Source organism: Caretta caretta, chromosome 2 (genome assembly GCF_965140235.1).
Source record: "Caretta caretta isolate rCarCar2 chromosome 2, rCarCar1.hap1, whole genome shotgun sequence".
In the NCBI taxonomy this organism is placed as follows: domain Eukaryota; kingdom Metazoa; phylum Chordata; order Testudines; family Cheloniidae; genus Caretta; species Caretta caretta.
The window spans coordinates 10,568,134-10,586,005 of NC_134207.1; the positions used below are offsets into that span (position 1 = coordinate 10,568,134).

The following is a 17,872-nucleotide window of genomic DNA, read 5'->3' on the forward strand; positions in this document are numbered from 1 at the left end:
TTTCTCTCTTCTATTAGTGTTGAGAGCTGTTCTTTTCCAGAAACAAACTATTAATCACCTGACAGTTTTGAGTCCATTTAATCTCATCCCTGTCTTCATATTGTTGAACTTATTTTTTTATATTGTTCGTGATCATCTGTTTTTTGAAGTGAATCTTATTATTCTTAACCCATTTAGTTAGCATAGATTAATTCTTCTATTTTGTTTCTGCCTTAGAATTTTCAGGGAAAAACTGAATCTGACTATATTATTTGGTATGTCTTCCTTTGTCACCAGCAGGAGAGTGAATTTGTGTGGGGGGGTGGAGGGTGAGAAAACCTGGATTTGTGCTGGAAATGGCCCACCTGTTGATCACTTTAGATAAGCTATTACCAGCAGGACAGTGGGGTGGGAGGAGGTATTGTTTCATATTCTTTGTGTGTATATAAAGTCTGCTGCAGTTTCCACGGTATACATCTGATGAAGTGAGCTGTAGCTCACAAAAGCTCATGCTCAAATAAATTGGTTAGTCTCTAAGGTGCCACAAGTACTCCTTTTCTTTTTGCGAATACAGACTAACACGGCTGTTCCTCTGAAATTTGTCATATTTGTTTACAGTAGAGGTTTTTTAAACGTCTGTTCTTTGAACAGTCCCTCGTGAAGCCACATTTACCAATTTTTCCTTCCATTCCTCCTTTTCAGCAAGATTGTTACATCTACCTGTGTGAGAAGCTTCAGGGGACTAGACACCAAGCTGAGCTCTCTTAACCTCTTCACATTTCCTCCTCCGAGCTCTACTAACCCTTTTTAAGTTAGCCCCCCTCTTCCAGGCAAGTCTAGTCAGACCTTCTGTCTGAGCCTCCGACTCCCTGTTCCCTGTGACTGCCCTTTCACAATTCCCAGAGCTCCGCTTTCCAATTGTCACCTTGAGCAATCACCCCAGAGGCTCCACCCTTCTCTGATGACATCACTCCTGGTGATATCACCAGTCTCAGCATTTTCTTCAGAGCGTATTTTGTGGGAAGAAAATCAAAAAGAAGATACACTGCTGGGTGCACCGAGACATAGAGGCTTAGACTCCTGCGCAGAAGTGCTACCCAGACTACTCATTCAGAACTTCGGGGTGTTTAAAATTGAAGGTTTGTCAGTTGCCTCCTGTGAGGAGAGGAAACAGGATCACAGAGGTAGTTGGAGAGCTAGATTGTGATCAGAATGGGAAGCACTGCTGGTCTGTTATAAATTTGGCCATCCCTATTGGAGTAAGAAGTAGGTTATTGAACACATTTATTATCTTATGGTTTTTTTTCAGGTTAAAAGATTAATGTTTTGTCAAACCCAGACATTGCAGGCGTAGTCAGTCAATGGGTCTTGAAGACAAATCCAGGCCCCTCAAAAAAGAGGTTTTTTTTTTAAAAAAAAAAAGCAGCCCAGGTAGCTTGATATTGACAGGCAAACATCCTGAGAGGGATAAAAAGGCTCTACTAATGACCCAGAGACATTGGTGTTTGAGTAAGGTATGTGCCCAAAAAAGGGTAGCTCATGACACTGTCTCTATAGGGAGACCTGGGATAGGTCCAGCTGCTACTTCTGTGGGGCTGACTCTCACGGCACGTCTACACTGGCAAAGTTACAGCACCGGCAGTTACAGCAGAATGGAAATGGCTGTTGTGTGTTCACACTGACAGCTGCCTGTGCAATAGCGTGTTCACACTTGGGGCACTTGTAGCTCTGTTTGGAGTGGTGCACTCTGGGCAGCTATCCCACAGAGCACCACTCTCTTTTGCCACAAAGACTTGTGGGAAGGTAGAGGGTGGGGGTTGCGGGACATCCTGGGTCCTGTCCCAATGCCCCGTGATGCATTGTTTTGCATCCCAGAAATCCCTGTGCTTCCATCCGCATTTGATGCCATCTTTCGACGGTTTGTGTACTGCGTGCCTTGCCTCTTTCGGGCAGCAGGAATGGATCCTGAACTGCTTGCTCTGACCAACACGTCACGAGTGGCAGTGGAGTTATTCCTTAAACCACAAAGGCAAGAGAAGTGCGATGTTGACCTCACCACACGTAGTAGCTACGACACAAGATTGCTTGTGGCATTCACGGAGATGCTGACCAGAGTGGAATACCGCTTTTGGGCTCAGGAAACGAGCACTGAGTGGTCGGATCTGGCTGGTGAAGCTTGCCCATATGCTCAGGGTTCAGCTGATCGCCATATTGGGGTCAAGAAGGAATTTTCCTCTAGGGCAGATTGGAAGAGGCCCTGGAGGTTTTTCACCTTCCTCTATAGCATGGGGCACGGGTCACTTTCTGGAGGATTCTCTGCTCCTTGAAGTCTTTAAACCACAATTTGAGGACTTCAGTAGCTCAGACATAGGTGAGAAGTTTATCGCAGGAATGGGTGGATGAGATTCTGTGGCCTGCATTGTGCAGGAGGTCAGACTAGATGATCATAATCGTCCCTTCTGACCTTTAATATCTATGAATCTATCTTGATGCATGTCTGGGATGATGAGCAGTGGCTGCAGAACATTTACATGAGGAAAACCACATTCATGGGACTGTGTGATGAGCTCACCCCAGCCCTGCGGTTAAAGGACACGAGAATGAGAGCTGCCCTGTTGCTGGAGAAGCACGTGGTGATTGCACTGTGAAAGCTGGCTACTCCAGACTGCTACTGATCAGTCGCTAACCAGTTTGGAGTGGGAAAGTTGACTGTTGGAGTCACGTTGATGGAAGTGTGCAGGACCATTTATCGCATCCTGCTCCGAAAGACCGTGATTCTGGGCAATGTGTGTGACATTGTGGATGGCTTCCTTAACTGTGGAGGGATGATAACTGGCACGCACATTCCAATTCTGGCACCAGACCACCGAGCTACTGATTACATTAATCGCAAGGGGTATTTCTCAGTGGGTTCTCCAGGCACTTGTGGATCACTGTAGGCATTTCAGACATTAACACAGGCTAGTCTGGAAAGGTGCATGACTCACACATTTTTCAGAGCACTGGGCTGTTCAAGAAGCTGCAAGCAGGGACTTTCTTCCTGGACCAGAAGATCACCGTGGGGGAAGTCGAAATGCCCATGGTGATCCTCTGAGACCCTGCCTAATGCTGTGGCTTATGAAGCCATACACGGGGCAACTTGACAGCAGCAAGAAGCAGTTCAACAGGGGTAGGGATAGCTCAGTGGTTTGAGCATTGGCCTGCTAAACCCAGGGTTGTGAGTTCAATCCTTGAGGGGGCCATTTAGGGATCAGGGCAAAAATTGGGGATTGGTCCTGCTTTGAGCAGGGGGTTGGACTAGATGACCTCCTGAGGTCCCTTCCAACCCTGATATTCTATGATTCTAAAAGGCTGAGCAAGTGCAGAACGGCTGTTGAGTGTGCATTTGGCCATTTAAAGGCCTGCTGGCGATGCCTGTATGGGAAGCTGGACCTTGCCAATGACAATATTCCTATGCTTATAGCCGTGTGCTGTATGTGCCATAATATTTGTGAAGGGAAGGGTGAAAGCTTCACTTAGGACTGGACCACAGAGGCTCAGCGCCTGGAGGCTGAGTTTGAACAGCCAGAGACCAGGGCTATTAGAGGGGCACAGCACGGGGCCATAAGGATCAGGGATGCCTTGAGGTAACAATTTGAAGCTGAAAGCCACTAATATTTGTTGCTATGCTCGGGATTGCAGTGCTTGTAATGCTAGGAGGTGATTGGTGCACATGATGCAAGAAGGGGGCTTAACGTTATTGGATATTGCTTTGCAGTGCTTTTTGCTTTCACTTAATAGAATAAAGATTGCTTTCAAACCAACACAATTCTTTTAGTAAAAGACAACAGTCAGAGGAGAGAGTCAAACGAAAACATTCATTAGCAGGGTGGGTGATGGAGGAAAGGAAGGTCTCCAGAGGAGGGGTCCCGGGACAGCTACAGATTTGTATATGTCCAGGGATCATACCCAACCTTCCCCTTTGGAGTACAGTGCAGTGGGTGCTGTACTTCAGCAGGGCCAAACTGCAGAGGGATGGGTGTTGAGTGCAGTGGGTAGTGGGAGTCCACAGTGCTGGACTGTGAGGAGGGAGGAGTGGAATGCAATGCTGTGGGTAGAGAGGGGAGCCAGGAGGTTGATAAATGTGTTGGCGGTGTGTGTGGGGGGTGCATGGGAAAGAGTTTTGCGACAGCAGCTGCAGGGGAGGGCAGGCACAGAGCTGCTTGGTTTGAAGAGCTAGTATCACCTGGAGCATGTCCACTTGGCACTCCATAACATTCAAGAGCTGCTCTGTGGCTTCTTTCTGGTGTGTCGTGTTCTCCTTTCAGTCCCTCTTCTCGCTGTCCTGCCACTCCTTCAGTTCCTGTTTCTTGGTGGCAGAGTGCATCATAGCCTCATGGAGAAAGGCCTCCTTAGTTCTTCTTGGCCGCTTTCTAATTCTGCAGTTTCTCCACCAATAACAAAGAGGGAGGCTGGGCTCCCAAAGTCATCTCTGTGAAGTTTTAAATGCAACATTGTACAGAAGCAGTATTTGTTTGCAACACAGACAACACTGGTTCAGTGCTTTAAAACACAGCCAGTATTCATACACCTGTCACTAACTGGCTGACCCCAGGCAAGCACACATGAGCCACAAGACCCACAAAATGGTGAGTAGCTGCAGGGGCAGGGTAAATCAGTCTTCCCAGACCCTGCTGTACACTGGGCACATGGTTCTTTGGGAGAGCCAGCACTGTAGGAGCGGCTTGATAATCATTCCTGTCCCCATACTTTCCACAGGATGTGATCATTATGGAAGATATCTCGCTGCTGAGGGTGAGCAGGAAGTCAAGGGAGGGTCGTCTTCAAGACTGCTGCTTCTGCCCTGGCCCCATGCGGCTCGCCTGTGTGCAGCAATGGTGCCCCCTGTGATGGCAAAGTGGCGTGGGAAAGTTACCCTTAATGGGGCAAGAAACAAAGCAGCTCTGTCAAGGAACCTATGGCAGCAGATTGCCCAGTATCTCCACGAGAGTTTCCTGGAGCTCTGTGAGGGAGAGTCCTGTGAAGTGAGGGAGTCTATCAAGAGCCTGTTCCGCTGCTCAGACTAAGCATGCCGTGGGAGAGAAGCCTGCTTTCTGCAACCCTCCTGCCCCCAGAAACTTGCTTCAGCAATTCCCAAAATCAGATCTACTTATCAGGGGCCTCTTCTCCTGTTTGCGCTTTGCCAAGATCCGACTGCTGTGACTGGCTAGGTTCCTCTGGGGTAGAAAAGAGCTCCTGACTGCATGCATCTCTGGCCTCCAAGTCATCGTCTGTCTCTGGTTCCCACTCCCCCTCTTCATCCGAGATTTCCTACTCCTGGCTTGGAGTTGACTCCTGGCACGTGAGCCAACGAAGTATCCAGAGGGGGTCTTTGCAGTGGAGGTGGGGTCGCCACCAAGTATTGCGTCCAGCTCTTTGTGGGCACAGCACCGGAGTGGCTGTTTGCCTCCCGTGCCTTGTGGTAGGCATTCCGTAGCTCCTTCATTTTTACCCTACACTGCAATGTGTCCTGGTCATGGCCGCTTTCTATAATGCATTGTGAAATCTGTCCTTAGATGGTATAATTCCTATGGCTGGAGCGCAGCTGGGACTACACAGCCTCCTCTCCTCAAACGCTGATGAGGTCCAGCAGCTTGGCATTGCTCCAAGTGGGCGATCGCCTGGTGCATGGAGCAGGCATGGCCACCTGGAAAGATGCGCCGAGACCACTGCACGCATCACTGAGCAAACAGGAAGGGGACTTTCAAATTTGCAAAGGAATGTACAGGGTGGGGATGATGATTGGTCACCTGAGGGCAGGGCAGTAGAGTTCAAACCAATGACCAGAGAGGTGAGAACAGGCATTTTGGGACACCACCTGGAGGCCAGTTACGGTGCTGTAATCGTCCTGGTGTCGACACTGGCATTGCACCGCAGCGCTGTCGCCCCGGCACAGAAAGCTCTATGCTCTCATGGTGGTGTTTTTACAACGCTACAACTGCGTGGTTTCTGCACACTAAGTGACTTGGCAGTGTGTATACCTCGGGAATTACAGCGTAGAAAGCTGCTTTACTGTGCAGAAACTTGCCAGGGTAGACAAGGCCTCAGAGTATCCTGATTGGCACTTCTTTTCTTCCTTTTCTCCCCGCATGAGTTCCATTGCCCTTTTCGCAAAGGGAAAGGGTAAGTCAGACATCATGGGACTTGTTTTTTGGCTCTCCTTTTGCAGTCTCTGATCCAATCCCATCATGCCTTGGAGGTCAAAAGGCTTCCTGCTGCCACTTATTCCTTTTTTTTAAAACTTCTCAGAACCTCTGACTGAGATAGGAACCCAGGAGGTTACATAAGCAACACAAAAGCAGTTGTTTCCCAGTATAATCAATGATCTGAATGATTCTTCAGCATTACAGATGGTTTTATATAGTCACTGTGTTCTTTTGTAGAACAAAGAGGCCAGCTAAATGTTTGTTTGCCAGAGTATTTTTAGGGTTGCTAGGCATCCAGTTTTTGACCGGAATGCCCGGTCAAAAAGGGACCCTAGCGGTGCTGGCCATTATACTAAATTGAAAATGCACCGTTAAGTGAAGGGGTTGACTGCCCACACTTATCTGAGTTCCCTTTCTCTTCGTCAGGCTCATCCATGCTTGCTTGATGGGACTGGCTAGACTGCCGCGGAGTCTCAAACAGATCCTGATTCACATCAGAGGTGGAGTCCTCTGCTGTGTCTTCTCCTCCTCCTCCTCCTCCTCCTTGCTGTTCATGGCAGGGTCTCTGTCTCAGGCTCCTCTATTCCGGACAGGAGTGAATCTAGTGCATGGAGCCGAAGCGGTTGTTTGGGCAGTTGCACACAACAAGAGTGAGCTACTAGTTGTACTGATTTCCGGATAGGGGAGTGTTATAAACTTTTCAAGACAGAATGGTCCTTGTATAGTGTCAAGCCCAGTGGGGTCTTCCTACCTGATTTATATCTCCGAGGGGTTACTGCAGCTCAAAGAATATTTTGACTAGTCAGTAATTTGGGGTTTGATTAGAGCTCCTCACTTTCTAAATGGATTTGGGGGAAAGGCATAGCAAGGTGAAGATGTATGCAAAACTCATTTCAAGTTGTATAAATAGGACTAATTCTAATTTTTTTTTTTTTAGGTGCTAGGCTTCAAAACAATGAAAAACAATTTTGTTTTGCTTTGGACTAAAACTTAATGAGCAGTTAATTTTCTTTGCGAAACTTAGGAGAAAATTTTATGTAGAACTGATCTCAATATATTGTGTAATTCTTTTCTTATAAATTACTTGGGATATGTTAAGGAAATGAATATGTTTATGTAAAATATTATGTGTAGTTTGCGCCATTTCTGATGATGGGTTCCTGTTTGCTTGACATCACAAAAAATTTCTGTGGAATTTAATATTGGATGATTTAGCTATAGAAGAATCAGGAGGGACAAATACATGGTTAAGTGTAAAAGGTCCTGTTTTATGCACATAATAGAAAGTAAATACAGTAACTCCTCACTTAAAGTCGTCCAGGTTAACGTTGTTTCATTGTTACGTTGCTGATCAATTAGGGGTGCTCGTTCAAAGTTATGCAATGCTCCCTTATGTCATTTGGCAGCCTCCTGCTTTGTCCACTGGTTGCAGGAAGAGCAGCCTGTTGCAGCTAGCTGGTGGGGGCTTGGAACCAGGGTGGTCCTGCAGCCCCCCTATCAGTTCCCCGCTCCCCCAAGTTCCCTGTGCAACAGCCACCCAGCAGGCTATCAATTGCCAGCAATTCAGCTGTCCCTCCCCCCACTGCCATGTGCTGCTCCTGCCCTCTGCCTTGGAGCTGCTCCCCGAGCCTCCTGCTTGATGTGCAGGGGGAGGGGGAGGAAGAGGGGGGCTAATGTCAGGGTGTCCCCCTGCTCCTGCATCCCGCTTACCCCATCTTCCATAGAGCAGGGGACACACATGAGAGGGCTCAGAATGGTGGGAGCTTCCTGGCAGCAGCTGCGGTCTCAGCTTGCTGATCTACTTAACAAGGCAGTGTACTTAAGAGTGGGGTCAGTGTACTTAAAGGGGTAACATGCATCACACTCTCGCGCACACACACAAACATACACACGGTGTGTGTCTCTTTGCCATGCTGTTTCCCTTCCCTCCATTAGTGCTTCCTTGTAGAGTGTGAGGCTACATTAACAATGAGTTAACCCTTGAGAGCTCAGCCAATTGCTAGTTCATAATTTAGCAGTAAAGCATTCCCTGGGAAATATCCCACCCTCTGACTTCATCACCTCAACCAAGCTTCACAATCATCCTTGCGTACTAGTATTAAACTGTTTGTTTATAACTCATACACTCTGTGTGTGTGTGTGTGTGTGTGTGTTGGTTGAAGAAAATTTCCCTGGAACCTAAGCCCCCCATTTACATTAATTCTTATGGGGAAATTGGATTTGCTTAACATCGTTTCACTTAGTCGCATTTTTCAGGAACGTAACTACAATGTTAAGTGAGGTGTTACTGTATAGAAACTGTTTCTGCAGTAAATAGAAGATATTTTTTCAGAATTCTGTGTGATGCGTCTGACTATCTTTATACAGAGTTTGAAAACTAAGCAAAGTCTGACACCCTTTCCTTCTCTGCCCTTTCCTTTCTATTCATATTCCCAGATACATTTAGGAAAAAAGTTCATTTTCTTATGTGTTAAGTGATTGGTACATTATCTTCAGTGTTCATAGTTCAGCATCTAGGTAATTTGTATTCCTTTTTTTGCCTTCCAACCTCTGAATGGATTCATGAGAAGGCAGCATTTTTTCTACCATTTTTCTTTTCCCTTCCTTTTACCTCTGTCTCTCCCTCTTCTGTTTTAGAAACAAAACGATAATTCAGGATCCAAATTACTAATAGAACACGTGTGGAGTTTCATAAAAAAAAATAATAATAAAAAAAAGCACCAGTACATTATACAATAAAATAGTGGAAAATCATATCTCTTTCCTACCATGTTCACTAATACCTGATTTCAGGCCTCTTTCTATGTTTTTAATGCAAGAGCTGTTAATAGGGAATACAGCTTTCTGTACTGTTTCAGTGTTGTTGATGGCATCTGCTGTTACAGGAGAAACACAGAATCCTGCATTTAGGTAATTAATCGTGAGCCAAATGGTTGTTTGCAAACACTCAAAAATTTGTTTTGAAATGGCTGTAATTACATAAGTGTCAAAATAACAGGTATAGTTAGCTACCTTTTAAAGTGTTTGTGACCCATCATTGTTATAATATGCTTTGTATGAAAATAAGTAATCCAAATTGTATAACTTAGGTTTGTTTCAATTAAAATTGACTTGATACTTGATATTCAAGTTACCTGCTTTCATGCCTTTTTAATTAAACAGAAGCAAAACTTGTCCTCATTGTCTGTTTTCAAATTAGGAACATATGTAATTTTTAAAATAAATTTTTCTATAGTTTTAACACAAAATACCATTGAAATCAATTATTTTTTCTTTTTCTATGTGGATATTGTAATTGACTGATTATCTATAGTGATAGTTGACTCTGAGCATCATTATGTGAACAAATTAGATAAACTGTTCTTGAGTCCTTTGTGTGTATATAGAATCAGTAGGTAAGTTGTAATAATTGTTCTGGCTGTTTTGAAAAAGGAGAACCTACAGAGAGAACTACATGTAAATTGAAGTTTGAAAAACTATTAAATATGTGCAGCAAAAAGTCTATAATTTCTCTAATAAGCAATTAATTAGTCTACTGATCATTTTTACGAAGCATTACTACTGGTACGGTTTTTACTTTGTAAACTTTTGTTTAAGTAGGACTTAGTCAGAATGCAGTTGCTGTTGTGTGTTAACATGACACATTTTAGCCTATGCAGTGGGGCCCAATGTATATGTATGGGCTTTAAAAGAGCAAAGGAAATTAAATAAAAATGATGGCATTACAGTATGGTCATGCGTCTGACATAAATACCAAAGCAAGTAAAATATAAGTTAAGGCAACTTCATTGTTAACTGAACCTGTTTTCCCTTGGTGTTGCAACTCAGTTGAGATCTTATTCTCTTTTAGAAAAGAAAGATGTAACACAAAGCTTAGAAAACTACACATCAAAATGTCCTGGCACGATGGAGTTCATCACACTTCCAGAAGGTTTGAGGTTACCCCCTGTGCCATTCACTAAGCTGCCTATTGTAAGGTAAGACTTTTTTAAAATGGTGCATTGCAAATGTCTGTATTTAACATTTAAAACTTGTCTTGTAGTATTGAAAATTAGACTAGATAGGCATCAGATCTTATCAACCTGCATAATTGGTTGTCCAGAATGACATTGAAACGTGTTAAATTTGGATTTCTGAGATAAAATTACAGAAGCAAAAACTCTGTTCCTTTAGAATGGTTGAGCCAAATGAGACTCTTTGAGTGGAGCAGAATTTTCCCTTGTCTTTAAATTATATCAGAATCTTCTGAAAATCAAAGTTAAAAATAACCATTGACCCAAGAAAAGTTACGTATTTTAAGATGGGATTTTCAGAGGTTTAAGGGAGTTAGACACCTAACTCCTATTGACTTACAGTAGGTTGCCTAACTCCGTTAAGCCTCCTGAGATGTCTTAGCCCACATTATTTACATATGTGGTACATAACTCCAAAGTCCTTTCATTAAGTAATTTGCCATCTAATTTGACATATGAAGGTACTGGAGTGGGAGCAAATGTCATTGGAGAGCAATAATGGAAAAGAAGGCAAAGGAAGATCTTTGTTTTTTCCAAAAAAGAACTTTAGCAGGGAAGGCAAATGCCCACCAGAAAAATACAGTAGATACCACTGTGAACAATGCTCAAAGTAGACTCCAGTTCAGCATGGAGGGTCACTGTGAATTTCAATATGCAGGACTTTTGGTACCAAGAAAAGAGAGTAGTAATGTTTGTGGAGTGAAAATTAATGAGATAGAGAATAAAAACAAACAGACTTTGTAATCTAGATAGTTGGTTTATGCAACCTAGGGGTCAGCAACCTTTCTGAAGTGGTGTGCTGAGTCTTCATTTATTCAATCTAATTTAAGGTTTCGCGTACCAGTAATACATTTTACTGTTTTTAGAAGGTCTCTTTCTATAAGTCTTTAATATTTAACTAAACTATTGTTGTATGTAAAGTAAATAAGGTTTTTAAAATGTTTAAGAAGCTTCATTTAAAATTAAATTAAAATGCAGAGCCCCCCCGGACTGGTGGCCAGGACCCGGGCAGCGTGAGTGCCATTGAAAATCAGCTCGCGCGCCGCCTTTGGCACGCGTGCCATAGGTTGCCTACCCCTGATGTAACCATTTCACTACTGTTACCATCATCTTTCGATCCTATTATTTGTTACTTACTAATTGAAGATAAGATTCAACAAATAAGTTTTCTAGGGCAAGGGACCATGTTCAACTGTGTTTGTAAAGCATCTAGTGCAGTTGGTCCCCATTCTGGTTGTAGCCTTCTAGCTCTACCATAATGTAAATATCTAGTTTTCCAGCATAATGTGAAAAATAATTACTTACTTTGAATAAATTGTTCGTCAGCATAAACTTAATAGCCTGGTGTTCTAGAATGTAACTATTTCTTGTCTTCTGAAATTCTTACTTAAGATGGCTTCAGAAATCCCTGTTTATAAAACATCACTTTTATGAAATCATAATCCTTTAATTAACTAAGCTTCAAGTATACCACTTTTAAGAATGTAAATTAACCTAGGAAATATATTTGCAAAACCCTTTCTAATACTTGAAATAAGTGATTAACTAAATTAACTTATTTATCAATGAGCCCCAAGGGGAACTTATTCATTTAGGTAAAACACACAGTTATTTTGAGCAAGGGTTGTTGGTATAGGAAAAAACACAGCAAGCCTTTTTCCTCATTAAATTGCCTCTGCAGATCTCCATTCTCAGAAGGCGTACTGTGGCTCACAAGTAATGGAAACACTGAATTATAACCATTATGAAGGACCCAAACTTGGACTGGAGATCTGAATGTTCCAAGCATCAGTAAATTAACACTTTCATTTAGCTGTCCCCAGTTCTTCTCTTCTTGCCTGTCAAAATGGTCATGGAATCACAGTCCTTAGTTGTTATCCTGTTTCTTCGCAAATTGTAGTTGTGGAGTAAGGAATTCAGGATAACATTTAGATTTTTTTACTATTGAGTAGCATTTGGTTAGCTTTAGAACAAAATTAGCAATCTTGACGAACATTTAGATTTTTAAAGAAGTGCACCTTGCAGTAGCTTATTGACCAACATGTACAGTGCTTGAAGAGCCTGTGGTGACAGGCGTTTGCTTCAGAGTTGCTTGCTTTGTGTTAAATTTATTGCCTGGACTAGGAGGGAATGTGAAACTTATCCACATAGGGGAAGCTTTAGTTACTTGACCTCTTAAAGAAGCACCAGTGAATTTAGTTCCGAAATGTCAAATCCTAAATGGAAGGCCCAGATCTTTGCTTTTGTCTTATCCTTTAAAGACATTGTCAAAGTTGATGAGTCTTATTTGGTGTACCAAGAGTCCACTGTTCCTCTCCTTTCTATACTGGGGATTGAGTCAAAGCATTTAAACCCAGGGATTATGGGAAACAATGATCTAAGCAGGGAAAGAGGACAAGGTCTTTCTCCCCTCAGTAACTACTCCTACAGACTGGTTCTTCAAGTGATTGCACACGTCCATTCTACGGTAGGGGTAGTGTGTGCCTTGTGTACAACAGTCAGAAATTTCTCCCGCAACAGTACACTTTCAAGGTACAGTGAGCACTCTCTGCTGCCTTGTGCTACTACATGCAGGTAGAAAGGGTGGAACCGCCGCCAGTCCCTCTCAGCTCCTTCCTACTTCCATTGTCAGTTGTTGGAGCTGCTATTCTGTGCAAGTCTTACCCTCTTTAGTGTATGTAGTACCTGTTGTGTTGGTTTTTAGTCTAGTTTACTGTATTTGTACATAGTTTAGATATAAGAGTATGTTCAGATTAATATTTTGTAGAGTGGGGTCACCGGTTCCCGTTTGGGTACCAGTACAGGTATTGGATCCATGCCCCATTCTCTTGGCTTCAAGTCTTGTCACTCATGTAACAAGTCTCTGCCAGTCAGTGACCCACACCCCAGCCACCTTAGGTGTCTGGGGGAGGTGCATGTGAGTGACAAATGTCTCATTTTTTGGGGTATTCAAGCCCTGATCAAAGGAGGACAGGCCAGCCAAATTCAAGTATCTGCTTATGGAGTCTGCACTTGGCCTGCCCTTGGCTCCTTCCTTCTCCTAGCTGGCACCGAGCATGTTCTGAATCTGTTAGGAGTGCTCCCCTAATCTGACTGGGTCAAGAAGCAAATTGTCATTGCTGGTACTCAAGAAGAGACAACGTAAGTCTTCTGACGATTTGATACTGGGGTCTTTGAAATCTGAGGTGAAAGCACTGATTGAAGGCCAGGACATTTGAGGTGCACTCGAAGAGGCATTCCCAGGCGCAGTCCTTAAGCCAGGAAGGATTGCTGACTTCAGAGTGCAGGAATGTGTCTGTTTAGACTGATCCCTGAAGTGCTGATGCAGCTTTCAGTACTGCAGAACTGTTACCAAATTTGCCCGTTACTTTGAGGAATGCTCATTTATTAGGGTTACTCTTCGGGGTGGCATGTTTCTGTAATTCTATCAATGTACTTCTTGTGTCACGTGTGTTTTCATCTGGAGCTCTACTTCTCCCTTATGCAAGTCCCCTCCCAATGGAGCTATACTGCAGGACCTAGATTCCCCAGGGCTGGGTTCCTCCAGCCCCAGAATCAGATGAACACACACACGCACACTAACAGAGCAAGTCTGAGTGGATCGGGTGACTCAGCACTCTGAAGCTGACCCCCTTATATGTCCCTGTACTTAATGGGCTGGGTCAAGCAGCACTTTCAAGCTGCCACCCTTATATGCCCCTGGGCTCAATAGGCTGGGCCAAGCAGTACTTTCAGCAGCCACCCCTATATGCCACAGGTTCAGCACGTCCCTGTTCCCACTTTCATATTACAATTGTACTGGTAGTAACCCACTTGATGAGCAAACCCCACAGTATTTTTGGGCGCTACATGGATCTTTAGCTTAGGTAAAAGAAGCGTTGCTGCAGAGTAAATGGGGAAGCTAAAAACACAAGAGTGAAGTTCAGAGAGGGAGAGAGAAGCAACCAGCTTAACCATAAAAGTTATTTATTGAATAATACTAATAACTACACAAGGAGGGCTAAACAAACATAACAGTTACATTATTAAAGGTTAATACCTGAGGTAGAAAGGAAAATAGAGAGGGGGGAGGGATCTCACCCACTCCCTGCGGCTTGAACTGTCGGGGTTCCCAGGTGATGATGGTAGCTCAGGGTCTTGAGTGCTGGAGACGGGCAGAGCCCCCAGCACGATCAGTCAGGAGATGGAGTCCCAGTGGAACTGAGGCAGAGTTTGGGTCCATGCATCAGAACACTTGGGCATAGGTAGGGGTTTTTGTAGAGAAACAACAATGGTTCAAGGGAGAACACTAGATTTGTTTATGGGTAAACTGATGACTCAAGGGTTTTCTCTAGACAATCGGAGATGATCACTCTTGGCTATGGGTGGTGTTTTCTTCCAGGGAGCTTACATTGCAGTTAGGCTGCTTCAGTATTTTGGATATCAATCAAGAATTCATTACTAGAATTGGTCTAATAACTGCTGAGCTGGGTGTGTGCAGGCCTAGGTTCATTAACATCTGGGGCAGAGATCCCCCCTCCCACCCCTGGAGCCGGGGCTGGGAGCGGGACCACAGCTCTGGAAGGGGGAGGGGATATGAGGACAGAGATAAGGGGACTGAGGCTGGGGCCACAGCTGGGGATGGGGGTGGGGCCGGGAGCAGAGCTTCAGCCAGGGGCTGGAGTCAGCAGCTGGGGCCCTGGGCACCCCACTGTTGAGGAACTTCTGTTCTAGGGTAGCTCTTCCTATTAATGAGGCTGTTCTGGAGCCAGTCAAGGCTTTATGGCAGGCCCTGATTTCCATGCTTCCCACTGCAAAAAGGTGGAAGCATTCAAACATTTTCATAACCATCCTCCTCTGGGCTCCATGGTAGTCTCTGCTGCTAATGAAAGAGAGAGACAGGGACACCAGGGATCTACACCAAAAGGGAAAAAAGCAAAGCCACAACTTGTCCTGAAGGTGGCTTTGCATGCCAGGTGGTGTTTGAGATTTAGCCTGAACCAGTGGAGGTGGTGGTGGTATCTGAATCCATGTCTCTGGCCTGGTAGGGTGAAGATGGTCCAGGGGTTCCAGGGGATGGTGAGAGATGGTGGGCATGATGATAATGCTCGCTACAGTAGTTGTTGGCAGACATGCTGCTTCTGCCAATTTTTCCTCAAAGTATTTTCTTTTAAAGAACTCCAAAAGAGTGTGTTGGGAGAAAGTCTGTCCTCTCATTATTTTGTCCGCCAATAGGCCTAGTTCCTGACCCACGATTTTGATCGACTGATTTGATTCCATGCTTTTCATGTTTACCAAGCATGATCTTAATGCAGTCCTTAAGTTATATCAGGAGGCCTTTTTGTTTGAACTAATTCAATCTTTCTGTGTTGCTTTTTAGAGACTTGGTGGGTGAGGTAATGTTTTTTTTTTTTTATTGGACTCTCTTCTATTGGTGAAAGAGACAAGCTTTCAAGTTAGAGAGCTTTTCTTCAGTTCTGGAAAAGGTATTCACTAGGCAGGTCAACACTGGGAATTTACATGGGCATATCTGTGTCTCTTGGGGAGTGGAAAAGTCCACACCCCCGAGAGATGTAGCTATGCTGACCTGACCCCCGGTGTGGACAATGCTAGGTTGATAGAGGGATTCTTCTGTTGACCCAGCTACCTCTTCTCAGGGAGGTGGATTACCTACGCCAATGGGAGAATCTGTGTCTACACTGAAGCGCTACGGTGGTGCATGAGTAGACCAGAATGTAACAACTAAATACAAGATGCAACAGATTGTTTAGCGTAAGTAGTTAACACACATTCTAAGAGACGATTCAAGGTGAACTGGCCCATTAACACCTCTCCAGCAATAGGATAAAAAAGGGCATTAGTGGGTTACAGATTGTTGTAATAAACCATAAAGCCAGTGTCTCCTTCAATTCCATAATTTTTAGTGTCTAGGAAAATTATGAATTTAAGCTCCCAAGCTTGTTTTTAAAGTTATTGTGCAGGTTTCCTTTGAGGATGAGGACTGAGAGGTCAGATAGTGAACACTGTTGGTCCATTGGTGATATGGTGTGTTTGTTTTTGATTGTTCTTTTTTCCTGTGAGACTTAATCTGAGAGTGTAGTGATAGTCTTGTTTCACCCACATAGTTATTTGGGCATTTAGTGCACTGGATGAGGTATACCACATGTTGTAATAGGCATGTGTATGACGCGTGGGCCTTGAAAGGTGTGTTTGGGGAGGGGGGGTATTGATCATCTTTTCCCATCAACATTTGTTATAGGTTATTGTGACATCTTATGAACTTTCACTCACCTTTTACTGTTGAGCACATAATCAGGGTAAATTTGTAGTCCCTAGTTGTCACAATAGCAGTTCTATCCAAGTTCTAGCTGGGCCCAAAAACTGTGTGCTAACTGCAAGCAAAGCTGCTCGTTGTTCAGTGCTTATTGCTGAAAACTTTAGACTCCCCCTTCAGAGGCTTGGCTTGTGGTGCTTAGAGAGTCCATCATCAATGCTTAGCTATCTAAATTTCATACATTTTAAATCACTGGACTTACTAATCTTTGTCTGGGTCACTTTCTTAAAGAAATGATGATCCTCTACATCTTTTCTTTGGTACCTTTTCCTCATTATACTTTTCTAATTTTATACTTGTTTGCAATTTTGCCTCTGAAATGCTATTTGGTTTTCCTTCAGACCCTTGGTTTACTTTTTCTTTTTTCCCCCCCATTATAGACACCATATTCATTATAAAAATGTAAGGAGTAATCAGTATTTGCAAACAATTTCCTTAAAGTAAAAATAACCAGTTTAAAAATGCTGTTTAAATTTTTATTTAACAGATCTGTGAAACTCTTGAATCTCCCCATCAGTCTTCGGCCACAGAAAATGAAAAGTTTGTTGGGTCAGAACATGTCAACCAAAAGTCCCTTCATATACTCTCCAATTATTCCACACAATCGTGGAGAAGAGCGAAGTAAGAAAATAGGTAAGAATATGGTCCAAGCTTTCTTGTAACTGCTGCTTCATGCCTTGACTCCATATACAGATCAGGAATTTAAGGAATTACTCAAAAAAGCACAATACTTTGGGATAAAGTTTTCAGTGGAGAAGAAATGTTAACTGATTTCAACGTATTTTCTTATCCGTAGGTGATTTTTCAAGCAAATCAATAAGCGCTCAACCTAATAATCTTGTTAGGGGAAATGAATTAGATAAAAAAGCTGTTTTTAGATCTTGAATTATGTCACAAATACTCTTATGTAGTGTGGTTGTAGTTGTGTCAGTCCCAGGATATTAGAGAGACAGGTGGGTGAGGTAATATCTTTTATTGGACCAGCTTCTGTTGGTGAGAGAGACAAGCTTTTGAGTTTATACAGAGAATGTCAGGTCTCTTCTACATATTTGGAGTTGTATGTAGTGGTCAGAGGGTTATAGGTGGTGAGACCTCTGGGGATGTGTGACGTTACTCAGGATACAATTTGGACTGATGGACAGGTTTGTCCCCTCAATTCTACAACCTGGGGTGCCTTTTACACTGTGTTGCTATGAGAGCAACCACTCCTTGTCTGCTCACCCACAGCCTCCTGCATGTAAATCACTCCCAGCTATATAGTATGAGTGCTATAGCCAGGCACTTTGAATTACACTGCAGGGCAACATCTGCAAATTCCAAATCCCGGACTTTCTCCCAGAAATGTGTGTGACTTGTACTGCCCAGCACCCTTCTAAACAATG

General features: G+C 43.6%; 1 protein-coding gene across 3 annotated transcripts in view; it reads left to right on the top strand.

The window, feature by feature from the left end:
• Positions 1-17,872, top strand: part of TRAPPC9 (trafficking protein particle complex subunit 9) — an 811,376-nt gene that overhangs the window by 63,587 nt on the left and 729,917 nt on the right. For all 3 annotated transcript variants that reach the window (XM_075124917.1, XM_048841736.2, XM_048841734.2), the window contains exons 10-11: positions 10,015-10,141; positions 16,978-17,123. In XM_075124917.1, the coding sequence (XP_074981018.1) occupies positions 10,015-10,141; positions 16,978-17,123 (273 nt within the window). The remainder of the gene's footprint in view (positions 1-10,014; positions 10,142-16,977; positions 17,124-17,872) is intronic.